We start from the raw sequence: 14,362 nt of genomic DNA, 5'->3' as shown, positions 1-14,362 counted from the left end.
CATTTTTGGTGTTTTTGCGACTGTTGACCTCTGCAGCATGTAGGTAAAATTTTTTTTAGGTACTAAATAGTACTAGTTCGATGAATTTTGATCTACTGAGTCTGAAAATGACCTTTGTCTTTTCTTATCACCTCTCTTTTTTCCGAAAAAGCGACTTTTTCCCGGGAAAATGAGCAATTTTGACGTATTTTTGTCATAATTGCAATTCATGTTGATAAATTATACTGGACCCGTGGTAAAGCGATTCGGTCATGTATATTAAGCTGCTAAATCCGAATATGACATAGGTTTTGGTTTATCACCCTCCAGTTCTCCGATAATGCCGATTTTTCCGTGCCTTTTGAGTAAAACCTTTCCCGGACTCTTGTGTCAAAAATACGGTTTAAAATTGATTTCGATGTTTGATATATCGATTCTTATGTATTTTGACTCGCTAAGCCCGAATATGACCTTAGATTTTTCCTATCACCCCTCATTATCCCGGAAAATTCAATTTTCCTCGGAGAACGAGCTTTTTCGGTATTTTGGCGCCAATTTTCCTATTCTATGGAGTTGTAGCGATTTTCCAAGTTCCTCTTTAGGTCTTCTCTGACGTCTTAAGAAACATTCAACCGGAGTTCGACCTCAAATTGCCTCTTACAACCCCCCGTTTTCCTCAGAAAACGGAAAATCGTCGCAAAAATACCAAAAAAGCTCGTTCTCCGAGGAAAATTGAATTTTCCGGGATAATGAGGGGTGATAGGAAAAATCTAAGGTCATATTCGGGCTTAGCGAGTCAAAATACATAAGAATCGATATATCAAACATCGAAATCAATTTTAAACCGTATTTTTAACACACTTAGAGTCCGGGAAAGGTTTTACCCAAAAAGCGCGGAAAAATCGGCATTATCGGAGAACTGGAGGGTGATTAATCAATACCTATGTCATATTCGGATTTAGCAGCTTAATATACATGATAGAATCTCTTTATCACGGGTCTAGTATAATTTATCAACATGAATTGCAATTATGACAAAAATACGTCAAAATTGCTCATTTTCCCGGGAAAAAGTTGCTTTTTCGGAAAAGTGAGAGGTGATAAGAAAAAACAAAGGTCATTTTCGGACTCAGTAGATCAAAGTACATCAGAATACTTTTATTTTGTACCTAGAAAAAATTTAACAGTCGCAAAAACGCCAAAAATGCATGGAATATTTAACATTTTGATGTACGGAGGTGCACTCCGAAAAAAATTGATTTCGACCGTTATAGGCGCAAAAAGGCGCAATTTAAATTGGCATCATTTTAAAGTCAAGGATATGTTGAACAAGATTTTTCAATCCGCAAAAAGCATTAACTAGAATTAAAAAAAAGTTAGAGCTTCCTAAAAATTACGAATTTCACTGATTTCTAGCATTTTTTGGCGTATGTTTGGAGCGTTCAAAAGCATACAAATTTCGGTTCAAAATTAATGAAACGGGGTGAAAAGGAAGTCACTTGCCATCAGGTGGATCCATGTTGCCCAAAAATTTACATAGATGAGGCGTAACTCGGTAAAATAAACACCCTGTAACGCACCACCGAATGCGGCTCACAATCAGCTAATGAAGACCTACCGCGCGCTCTGTTGTTAGGGTCCGTCACAATCTTATAAATCATTATTAGTCGATGAAAACTTAGGTGACGATCCATGAGAGTATGTATGATAAAACTGTAGTGCCAAACTTTAATTTTTTCCACCCTCAAAATTTGACTAAAGTTCCGCTAAATAGGGTCTGTGGACCATAGTGCGCCGCGCAGGACATTGGGAACCGGCCAATCAAAAGCCGCGGTTATATTACCAGACTAGCGCCAGACAGAGTTTGAATGAATCGTATTAATAGTAGTTCGATGTATCGTTTGGTTTAAATTTGTCGTCAAATTCTCGGTAAAAAAAAATCGTCACATTGAAATAAGATTTATTTCAACAAGCATGAGTGGAAAAATAGAGGAGATGCCGGTTTGATCGCCACAGTACATCACTTCCATCATTTTCCTGCCATTCCGGCGCGTTTCAGGTAAATTTCCTCAAGTCTTTGGACTTCGTGGAAGCGGACTTGTCTGGGATTTTGGCTCCAAAAAAAAAAAAACGAAATAACAGGGTCGGACTGGCTCGCATCTGAGGGCGTAGACCCTTGGCTGGTTAAAGGGCCGTGATGTGATATTTCCTGGTAGGGCATTCCCTATACGTGGAGAGGGGCTCAGAAAATTTTGGCAAAGCAGCACAAGTTCGTACATAGTAAAACTTGAAAAAATGAACATATTGAAGTAGCCGACTGAAATTAAAGAAAACAAAAATTTAAAGCCACCAGACGCATCCAAGCACCATTATTTCCGAAAGAACCGAGCCAGTGCCGCGGTTTACACGAGCTTAAGACGCAGGTCTGCAATTAAATCCTTCCTAAAAAAGAATCAGACAAGAACCTGAAAACAGAAGAAAAAATCAACACGGCCGAAGACAGGAGAGACGTATTTGAGCTGCTTTTTAAACTTTTCTCCAGAATCTGAGCGACACTTCATTGACAGCATATAGCAGAGCATCGAGAGCTCCTTCAATTTTTCAGATGCAGCACGGACGTCCATCAAGTACGAATAGTTGTATCTCTGCGCCGTCGTAAACGCGCACCCTTTCCCTCCCTTTATTTCCATATTGTGTTTCTTTCCGTTTGTCTTATTCGTGATTGTGCTTCAAGCACTACGTGAGTAACACAGCCGAAGGTAGGAGAGATGTGTTCGGGCCAGGCCCGCCACATCCCATCTCGGGCCCTAGTACCAGCTTTTAGGTCCGGGCCCCAAGGATGGAGGGGGGGGCATCCCCCGATAAATTTTAGAATTTATACGACTAATCGGACGCATTTTGAAGCTTCCATAAAGAATTTTTCCATCAATTTCTGTGGAATAGGTAATTATGATTTTTTTTTTTTTTTATACTTTCAGCACAAAATACCTGCGGGGCCAGGGCCCCGCTACAAGGGACCCAGTATCCCCCCCTTGTGGCGGGCCTACCTTCGTGCACGCTGGGCTTGTCGATTTCCTTTGACATTTTTGCAGTGGTGAATGCATAGCTGAAGTGCGCTACAGCTAGAATGGACCACTAGACAAGGTACGAATTTAAGCAATCTGATACATGTTTCTTAACCAGAATTTCACGTAGAACACGATTCACATTATGAAAATTACCGAAATCAATTTCTAACGAAGATATTAACGTTTTTATTTCGCACTGATTACGAGGAATTTGAACTGCCCGCTCACAAGAAACTCAAAGCTCTACGTGAGTCAAATCGCGCACTACAACGGTTTCAGCAAGCTTCTCAATCAAGCAATGTTCATTTTCCACCATGTGTTGTTCAAACTATTGGTAATTTGCTATAGCTGAGCCAAAGTGTCAAGATTGAAGTTGAAGATTTTTACATCGCAGAGACTGTCATGATAAACATTTAGCGCGCGATGTGAATCACGTAGAGCATTGAGTTTTCATGAGCGGGTGGTTTGAATTCACGCGTCAAGAATCATTAAATCTTCGTCAGGAGTTGATTTTGGTAATTTTCGTTGTGCGTATCGTGTTCTACGTGAAATTTTGATTGAGAAACATGTATCAGAATGCTGAAATTCGTACCTTGTCTAGTGGTCCATTGTAGTTAGCAAATGGGTGGTTTTCTACGAGGATTAAAGCTAAACAAGTGGTTAGAAATGAAAACAGAAGAATATGAACTATGCAAGACGATAATCCGGGTATCGGAACTTGGCTGTTTTGAAAACGCCTTCAAATGCGGCGTGATACCTCACGCATTCCGGAGAGTTCAAATAGTTGTATCATTGCACCTTAGAAATGCAACGGAAGGTTACAATTGAAATAGCCTTCATGCATGCTGGCCTTTTCGATTTCCGTTAACATTTTTAGCGCTTTAGTGCGCTTCAGCTACAATAATATTTAGCAAATGGGTGGTTTTTCTACGAGGATTAAAAATAAACAAGTGGCACGGAATATAAAAAAAGAATACGGACACAATAGGAGGATTATAAGTAAACAAGTGGTTAGAAATGGAAACTAAATAATATGAACTATGCAAAACGATTTTTCTGATAACGGAACTTGGGTGTTTTGAAAACCCTTTCAAATGCGGCGTGATACCTCACGCATTCCGGAGAGTTCAAATAGTTGTATTATTGCGCCGTAAGAATGTGACGGAAGATTTAAATGGAAATAGCCTCCATGCACGCTGGGCTTGTCGATTTCCTTTGACATTTTGCAGTGGTGAATGCATAGCTGAAGTGCGGTTCAGCTAGGATTGTATTTACAAATGGGTGGTTTTTCTACGAGGATTAAAAATAAACAAGTGGCACGGAATATAACAAAAGGATATGAACTATGCAAAACGATAATTTGGGTATCGGAACTTGGCTGATTTGAAAACGCCTTCAAATGCGGTGTGATACCTCACGCATTCCGGAGAGTTCAAATAGTTGTGTCATTGCGCCGTAAGAATGTGACGGAAGATTTAAGGGGAGCCATGCACCCTATCTTCCCAATGTTAACGTTTGTACCTTTTTCTCAGGATCTACAGAACAAAAATTACCTTTTTTTTTTTTGTTTTGAACTTTGAACCCTCCTAAACATTTTAACACTATCTTTTTTTAAAATTTAAAAATTTGAAATTTTGGTGAATTTTTGAAATTTTTTTGTTTGAAATCAAAGAATTTGGACATTTGAAATCAAATTAATAAAAATGCAGCTCGAAACGTTCGAAAAGCTCGTGTTAAAATGTGCAGGAGAGTGCAAGGATTAGAACAACAAAACAAAGTTTTTGAAAATCGGTTCAGTAGATCCTGAGAAAAAGGTACATGAGTGCTGAAAAATGTAGTTTTCGGGAAATGAGAAATTAAAAAAAACAGCAAAATCAGTTTAACTGTAATTAGTAGTGTATTTAGTAAACCTTCCCTCACTAAACCGCGCGTAACTTCAAAACTACTCATCAGATCAAGTAAAACTTGGTCTGAAATTAAACGTGAGGAGTAGAAGATTAAGATTAGCCAGAAAATAAAAAAAAAAAAAAAAAAATTTTTTCAATTTTCAAGTGGCTGGCTCCCCTTAAATGGAGATAGCCTCCATGCACGCTGGGCTTGTCGAATTCCTTTGACATTTTTGCAGTATTGAATGCACGGCTGAAGTGCGCTTCAGCTAGAATGGTATTTAGCAAAAATGGGTAATTTTTATAGGAGGATTATAAGTAAACAAGTGGTTAGAAATGGAAACAAAATAATTTGAACTATGCAAAACGATAATCCGGGTTTCGGAACTTGGTTGTTTTGAAAACGCCTTCAAATGCAGCGAGATACCTCACGCGTTCCGGAGAGTTCAAATAGTTGTATTATTGCGCCGTAAGAATGTGACGGAAGATTTAAATGGAGATAGCCTCCATGCATGCTGGACTTGTCGATTTCCTTTGACATTTTTGCAGTGGTGAATGCATGGCTGAAGTGCGCTTCAGCTAGAATTGTATTTACAAATAGGTGGTATTTCTACGAGGATTAAAAATAAACAAGTGGCACGGAATATAACAAAAGAATATGAACTATGCAAAACGATAATTTGGGTATCGGAACTTGGCTGATTTGAAAACGCCTTCAAATGCGGTGTGATACCTCAAGCATTCTGGAGAGTTCAAATAGTTGTATCATTGCGCCGTAAGAATGTGACGGAAGATTTAAATGGAAATAGCCTTCATGCAGGCTCGCCACATCCCATCTCGGGCCCTGGTACCGCAGTTTTAAAGGTCCGGGCTCCAAGCACGGAGGGGGAGGTGGGTCCGAAGGGCATCCCCCGAGAAATTTTAGAATGTATACGACTAATTGGACGCATTTTGATGCTTCCGTAAATAATTTTTCCATCAATTTCTGCGGAATAATTTTTTTTTTTTTTTTTTTTTTTTTTTTTTTTTTTTTTTATCCTTTCAGCACAAAATACCTGCGAATTGTTGCATTCAAAACATCTGGACAAATTTTATTTTTTTCTTGGGGAGAGGGCATATGATACTATTTTCAGTTCTATGAGGGCCAGGCCCTCCTGGACACCCCCTTCGTTTGTCTATGGCAAGGGAGTTGAGCCATGAGCTATTGAAGTCGAGGATGCTCAGACTCGAGACTCTCAGCAGCGGACGACGGAAGAAAATGAAACGCAGTTACTAAAAATATCCCTCTATACTGAAAATCTTGAAAATAGATAGAAATTTTCCAAGAAGTATTCTTCTTTGAAAATTTAAGAAGAATTGTACGGTGCCCCAGCGTGTTTCTGAAAATCTTTTCACCTTTTGCGAAATTTTTAGGGTAAATTTTTCACTTTTTCTTACGAAACAAAGGTTGCACGTGAATTCGTAGTGGTTTTTCACGGGTAACACGGGGCCTCGGTACCAGGGACCCCCCCCCCCTTGTGGCGGGCCTGGTTTGGGCCTTTTTTTGAACTTTTCTCCCGAATCTGCAGAGCGACACCTCATTGACAGCATAAAGCAGAGCATCGAGAGCTCACGCTTCGCGTCATAGCGCCTTCAATTTTTCAGATGCAGCACGGACGTCCATCAAGTACGAATAGTTGTATCTCTGCGCCGTCGTAAACGCGCATCCTTTCCCTCCCTTTATTTCCATATTATGTTTGTTTGCGCGTGCTTGTCTTATTCGTAATGGTGCTTCAAGCACATTTCTCGGTTTCTGAGATAATTTTTCGTGTTTTGAATGTGCGCATCGTATTTTATGCTTCATTTACCTTCGGAATAATGTATTTGCAAGTCAAAATTCGTTCATGGTTTAGTGATTCATCATTCCGCAACGCATCCCTCAATATTAAACGTAGGTACCTATAAATGCAAGTGAGTAAGCAGTAAAATTGCATTCGATGGGCGTTGTGACTTGAAGTTTTGTAGTACGAACACCTCTTTACCGGTAGCAATCACTCAATTTTGAGTTTTCGTGGACCAAGGTCTCTTGCTTTCCTTATTGATGATCTTAAGCCATGAAAATCTAAAGGCACGACGTATTCTCCTTTCCTCAGAATAATTTTGATGTAATTCCTATCGATGGGGATTACACGATATCTTCCCATCATGCTTTATTCGATTAAACAAGTCTTTATTACTCATGAACGGTCATGATGAATCATCAGACAATATTGACTTGTGTCCAGCTCATTTCTGATCCTTTTTTTACGTAAGTCTCCTCTTTTTTTCTAAAAAAAAAAAGAATCAAATTTAATCTTCTCTGACTGCTCAATAGTCGCAACCCTTATGTAATTTCAAGGTAAGTAATTTTAAAGGGTTTTTTTCGCCGAATCTTTAAAATAATAACATTGAATTTTATCATTATAGCAAAGGCTTGGTGGAACGGGTGAAATCAAACGTGAGATAGAGGTAAATTTAAGAGGTTGCAATTTTTTTTTTTTCAGTCACTTAGGCGTTTTTTTTATCTCTCATTCTCTGCCCCCGCCACCTTTTTTAGCAAAGGTTTTTAGGCGTTTCAGGGACAAGTGCCCATGGACGCAACTTGAAAACACGTGATGTATGAAACGCAGACTATTATATCGATGGTGAACCCTTCAAACCAAGTATCTCGTATGCGGTATTTAAAAATCTCCGTTTCTATTTTATTTTTTAAAGGAAAAACAAATCAGTATCATCCTTCGCAGTTCTCACAGGGTTTTCTTTGCACAGAGTAGAAAAACACAGAAGTTTTCAAGAATTGGTTTTTGAGTAGTTGAAAAGGAAGTCTGCAACGTCTCAAATCGAGACACGTGGTCTTGTAGTCTCATTGTCGATATGCGCTGGATAACGCTGCCCTGCTAAGGAAAAACGCCGTATGAACATTCGAGAGCTGCCAAATTTTCTTCACTAAATTGTTCATTATTGCGGAAATTTAAAAATATTCTGCCCTGAAATTTTTAGAAACTTAGAGTGAAATTGCGAACAAAATTATTTGTAAAGTTGGGGAAAAAATCTTCATAAGTTTACCGGGAAAGTCGTGTTTTATCATTGGAAATTTGGCAACGCCTGCAGGTTTATACGGCGTTTTTCCTTAGTGCGGCAGAACGAATTTTTCTGATGTCCTCAACGTATCTTACTTACAAGTTTACTCTTTCAAAGCGTGTCCACGATTAGTTGGACTGCATTTTGCAATTAGGAACTAAAATTTCTGGCTCACTGTATAGGAACAGCGTATGTACCATTAGTTCCCCTATGCACACAAGTGTTTTTACGGATGAACCAGAAATTTTCATACAATTTTATTTATTTTTTTTTATGAGCGATTTAGTTGTATCTCGTGTGTGCATCAGACCTGTTCACTAACTTGAAAGTAATAAAAGAAACGTACGGAAAATATGCATTCCAGTCTATTGCTAGTACTTCTTTAAGCAAATAATCTCGCACAGATTAGATCAGACACTGATAACTCACTTCAAGTGGTGAACTTGAATAACGTTATCAATGGAAAATAAAATTAGAGAAAAAGTCAAATTACTCGCAGGTATATACACAGACATGCTAGTTCTTTCCGTCGACCTGAGTACAAGGAAGACTGCAGTCGTGCAATATAGTGATAGTTTTCGATAAGTAGATCGTTTATTCACCCTAAACTCGCAATTATTGTTGAATTTTTTTACTTTTCGAGTACAGGGCGGCGTGTATCATTAAAAGGTGCGCGGTAAACATAAAAATTAAATTCTATGTTTTCGCCAATGGGAGAGACCCAATTAAAAGTATTCTGAATAATGCCGAGATGATGTTTGATTTTTTTGAAGACTGTGCTTCGATTTGGTGTAATCTTCGTAGAAATTAAAATGTTCAGCTGGCTTAATGGCTGAATCTGTTCCCATGGAATTGAATATTTTCAGATTCTGAGTAATTAATAAAAAAGGTAGGCCTTTGAAAAGTTCTATGAAATGTTTTTACTTATCGTTATCGTTACATTTACAACGTTAACTGGGATTCGCTTTTAACTTTTAAAGTAAAATATGCTGAGCGACGCGACGTCAATACCTACAGCGTAATTTATTCACAAATTCCTGGTATATCTATTGTTCAATGACAGGAATCTCAAGAGCTAGTATCGATTCACGATTTAATCGGTTGTGGATTAGACATTTTTGCAGTGATGAATTGGAAGGGGGGGGACATTGTCTGCAAAGAATCATTTCGTGGTGAAACTACCAAACCACATATCTCGGATTGCGACGTTGCAGACTTCCTGTCATACTTTCTTTTTTGAATGGAGAATTACTCAGCGTCCATTTTTGAAAATTCCCCTGATTTTTCTTCTTTGTGCGGGGCAAATTATGAAAAAACTCCAAGGAGATATGTTTATTATTTCGCCTCTAGAAAAGTAAAACAGGAGCGGGGATTTTTAAACACCGCAAACGAGGTAAATGGTGTGGGAGTTTCACCGTCTATTCGCTCTTCAATCAAGTATATAGTATGGTGGGGTGTTAAGCCCATTTAAGTGCTCTAGCTCTGATCCCCCTCCCCTCCCATTCACGTGGGAGCTAGTAAGATACTCACCCTGTAGTTGAAACGTCTTAAGTGGCCCCTCATCATTTTTTAAAAACATTGCTACGCAATTTTTTTCGGTTGTGTATAAGAAAGTCTATTATAAATGATGCCATTTATTCTCTGCAGACAATTCCTGCCCCCTAAAAATATACGGCTTTGTTTAGGCATCTGGGAAATGACAGTAAAAGCTTGAGCGAATCACAGGTGTAGCTGTGAAAATTTTCTGGGGGGGGGGGGGTTATGGGATCATCCGGACGAGGAGTCCAATGGTTTTAAATAACCATATATGAAGTCAAACTTTTTCTGGGGGCCAGTCTCAAGCACTCTGGGGACTAACCATCTCAGGACTTCGCCCTCCTTCCCCCTTCCCCAATTTTTGCCTGTGGGGCGATTCACCACTGATGCAGAATAAAAGTCGCAACAGCGTGTTTGCAGATAGTGTTTTTCAGCCGAGTGCTTATCAAGCGTTGATTAGGTCAAAGAAAGTATTAAAATCACATGCGTTTTATCAAAAAGCTTCTTTTAGATATCAAACACCTTATATTAGCATATTCTTACTTTGTGTCGTCTTGAGGACAGACATCATCTCTCTGTGACGAATGTAAACGATCGTGGCGAATTTTTCGCGTTCCAACGGTTGACGTTACTTCAGTAAATTTTAAGCGCCCGAGCATTTAATTTCTCGCAAGTGAATTAGTGAATCTGCAATTTACATCGAGTTTCTACTTATACTTTCCCTTTTTTTAAAAAGTGAATTATTTATAAGGACACATTAAAATTTTAATCTTAGGAATATGATCTCCTGCAACATATTAAGTTTTTTCTATTGAATACCTACCATCCAAATGCCACGAGGAATTTAAGTTTTTAGATATGGGCACCATTGTGTCCAGTTTTCAGCGCCCTTGATGGATCAGAATTGCTCGGCCGGCGAGGTATCTTACTGATTTGTTGAAGACTTGGATGAAATTATAATTTCTGCATCCACTCATCCTCTGGAAAGTGATTCCATTCTCTTGGGTCCAAACCTCTGAATAAAATCGACAGGAAAGTGGAAACAATTAGTGTCTACCTACACATTGGAAGTGATTTTTTGTGACTTAGGCTTACACAGAAAGTTGTATTGAATAGTTTCGCAAAGCATGTACTTAACGGGATCAACGCACAAAATTTTCAAACGCGTTTTGAAAAAACTGGACGCCAATCAAAAATTTTTCTGGCGTTGGCTGTGACTTCGCCTCAACCTACTGATCCAAAACTTTCAGAACCGTAAACTATAGAAACAGCACTATTTATTGACTTATTTCCAATTCGCGTGTTTATCTCGTAGTTGTAATCTAAAACTGTGATATTTTATGTGCGCTTCCATCAAACTAGAGAAACTCCACCTCCTTTCATCATTCTCATCGGCAGACAGTCCAGCAAGCATGCCGTCTTCGACCGATAAATTTCATAGTCGAACTAGCCATGGATCAAAACAAATGTGGTAACTAATACAATTACTAAGCAAACAAACATAACAGTAAACCAATCATCATTGTAATATGAGCTTTGAAACCTTTGCGTTCCGTATTTATGCATCGATATGAACTTATGATGTTCCCAAATGTCCGACGTCTTTATTGACTCGCTCCACTGAGCGCCGCTAGTGAAGCGCTTATAGCGTCTCTTGTCAAGACGCCTTCATTTTCGTGCGTATGCAACACGGACATCCATAGAGCCCGAATAGTTGCATCCAGGCGTTGTAATCAGTGGCGTGGCGTGCTTTGCGATATGTCGATTGATCGGCCATTTAAACCTATGGAAAGGTATCGATAAACAGGGTGTTCGCAGCGAACACCTTAATAATCGATTATTTACCACAGCTTCAAATGGGGAGATATCGATGGATCGCAAAACGCCTTGTCACTGGTTGCAATAAAGTTCGTTTAGTATCCGTCAAGTGCGACAATATCTGAAGTTTTGATTTTCTCTTTCATCTTAAATTAATTCCAGCGTTGCCTATTTTGCCGATGAAGTGAATCATTACTGACTTTTATCATGACATTGTCAATGTTCCGTGGAATGCATCAGTTTAATGTATTACAACGATGCCGGCCCTCGAAATCGCAAAAAGTATAAAGTATCAGAGCATGATACTGTCAAGTTTTCATTGACTTACTTTAATGCGTTGTCCTTTGTTTGGATCTTTAGTTGTTGTTTTTCCTATGGGAAGCCTAATATTGACGTTTAAGTGCGAAATTGTCCGAGGACAATCCTGACGGATCGCACGAAATCGCGAACAAAAACGATGACCATTCATCTTTCGAAAAAATGAAATACGACAGGCAATTTGCTGCATCACAAGCCCGAATACACGATGATTTCTTTATTGTAATCGCGAAACTGTAGCACAACAAAGGCTGGTAAATGTACGCACATTAGAAAAAATTACATTATGTTCTGCTCTTTTCCCCCTAAAATGTGGGCTGCGTCTATAGTTTTCTTCCTCATTTTGTCTAGTGGTCCATTTAGTTTTTATTTCTCATTTGATGAAGTAGACAACTATTTTAGAAACAAAATACTGTTCACTATTGAATTAATGTGCTATCAAAGTCTTGCCACTTGCTATATTTCATCTTATCTACCCTCCAGTTTTTTTTTTATGTATAGAAATACCACTTGCTTTCGGCATACGTAATTGAGTAAGGCATTCTCATATACATTTATTTTCTTTGTTTTTCAGTATGGTTCCTGGTTTGCGATGCTACTTCCAGAAAAACAAGGGTCTTATTCGTCAGCTTCTTGCTGGTTTAACAGGTACGAATTTAATAGCTGCGTTTAAGGCATGTTGCAATGGCATGTCTTGCATGTTGCAATTGCATGTTGCAATTGCATGTCTCACATGTTGTCATTGCATGGTTTCATTCCACTCACACAAACAACTGCTAGCATATATTCATCGGGTTTGCTGACAAAAAAGTCTGAGACTCAGTAGGTGATTCAATATAAATTTCAGAATTAAGTTATTTTATCTTACCTAAATGCAACTTTTTAAAATCACAACCTTCCAAATATAGTGAGTTAATAAGTAGGCTCTTCGTTAAAAGTGAGGCATAGTCTATCGATCAAAGTACTTGAAAACATGTTCCGGAGGGTAATTTTAAACGTCTCTTTTTTTCTTAATCTAAGGAAATTTAATTTTGTGATGGTCCAAGAGAGGTTAAACGTCCAGAGAGACCCAAAAATTTGTTTCTTGTGAAAAGTTCACCAAAGCTCCCTTGCTCTTCCGAATTTTTCCTCCTTCAAGATTGAACATGAAGGAGTGTCAAAAATTACCCTTGATTACCTACCGATATCCATCTAGTTTAATTCATCTGCGTTGTCATAGTGTTTAAAAAAATATTGAAACTTTTGGGTTTGTAGCTCAAAGGATGAGCGTATGTTGCGTAAATTGCAATTCACAAGGAAAAATCAACGGCTAAGGCTTTGTAACTGGTTTTGAAGCAACCGAAACACAGGATGTTTAGAAAAAGCCCTGAACAATTTTCCTTACAAAAATTTGGATTATTCGGGTCAGCCACTTTGTCTCACTCTGCCGTGCTAAGGAAAAACGCCTAGTGAGCCTGCAGACGTTGCCAAGTTTCCTCAGATAAAAACCGAATGCACTGGGAAAATTCTGAAAAATATTTCCCAACATTTTCAGACAATTTTGCACGCAATTTAATCTAAAATATCTGCAAATTTCGAGGAAAAATATGCATAAATGTTGTCAAAAATACTTGTTTTGTCATGGGAAAGTTTGCAACTCTTAAGTGTTCAGACGGCGTTTTTCCTTAGCACGGCAGCACTACCACGAGCACCAATAAGCATCCAATCTCCTATTGATCTTATTATAGGAATGAGCTTAGCTATTATTGGCAAAAACATATTCCAGCACTCGTTGAAATAAGACTTTATCATGCTATTTGCTACGTCCGTAGATAGCGCTCAAAAAATTGGCGAATTTTTCAACAAATCAGTAGATGAATGGTTGGATTATTTCAACGGTGTGATAACGTGACTCTAATGCGCCTGATTTTGCCGTTCGTAGCATCTATGATACTTGGAAATTGATTATTGTGACTTCTGTCCGAGGTGGCTTGAAACATTCGCGCGCGCTCAACGTTTAACAGCTATCGCTTTCACTAATTTGTCAGGTTTTTAATTAGCTTTGCAATAATCTGAGAAATATTTTCAACTCCGCAGACTACAGAGAGCTCTGAGTTGGCCCGCAGGCCCTCTCTTTTTTATTTAGGTGTTTGAAAAGAGCATGATAGCGGTAAGTGATGAGCGATTTGGGGACACCACTAGATAATTTCCTATCAATTAATTTGTAAACTGTTTTGCTGCCAGCTGCTTAACGCACAATGTTCGATACTCCTAATAACAATTATGATGTTACATACATAGACGGTGGAACTCCCGAACCGCGTATCTTGTTTTATTTTTATTTAAATCTCCGCTACTCTTATATTTTCTTTTGAAAGAGTACTAAATGAACATCATCCCATGAAGTTAGTTTGAAATTTATTTTGCACAGAGAAGAAAAATCACGGAAGTTTTTCAGAATTGTCGTTGAGTATTTCTCCGTTTGAAATATAAAGTCTGAGAGAAAGTTTGCATCGTCGCTAACGAAGAAACGTGGTTTGGGAATTTTATCATCGACATGTGTGCTTATTGGTGCTCTCCTAAAATGGATCCTCATTTTAAAAGGGCTTAAGACAGAATTCTTAATCTTATTCACCGAGCTGCTTGTAAAGTGACATGAGATAGGAACCCTAGAATTTT

The 14,362-nt window shown here is 38.5% G+C and overlaps 1 protein-coding gene across 4 annotated transcripts in view; it reads left to right on the top strand.

Moving 5' to 3' along the window:
• Window positions 1-8,494: 8,494 nt before the first annotated feature.
• The window catches only part of LOC109032015 (probable metabolite transport protein CsbC), a 32,007-nt gene continuing 26,139 nt past the window's right edge, over window positions 8,495-14,362 (top strand). Inside the window, exons 1-2 of one of the 4 annotated variants that reach the window (XM_019043898.2) lie at window positions 8,495-8,921; window positions 12,279-12,352. In XM_019043898.2, coding sequence (XP_018899443.1) covers window positions 12,280-12,352 — 73 coding nt within the window. In that variant the 5' untranslated portion in view covers window positions 8,495-8,921; window position 12,279. Of the gene's footprint in view, window positions 8,922-8,993; window positions 11,040-12,278; window positions 12,353-14,362 lie in introns of those variants that run through there. The other 3 variants (XM_019043897.2, XM_019043896.2, XM_019043895.2) reach the window with 3 other exon arrangements.

Source organism: Bemisia tabaci, chromosome 2, assembly GCF_918797505.1.
Source record: "Bemisia tabaci chromosome 2, PGI_BMITA_v3".
NCBI classification, from domain to species: Eukaryota; Metazoa; Arthropoda; class Insecta; order Hemiptera; family Aleyrodidae; genus Bemisia; species Bemisia tabaci.
This window is presented reverse-complemented; position numbering and strand designations above follow the sequence as displayed.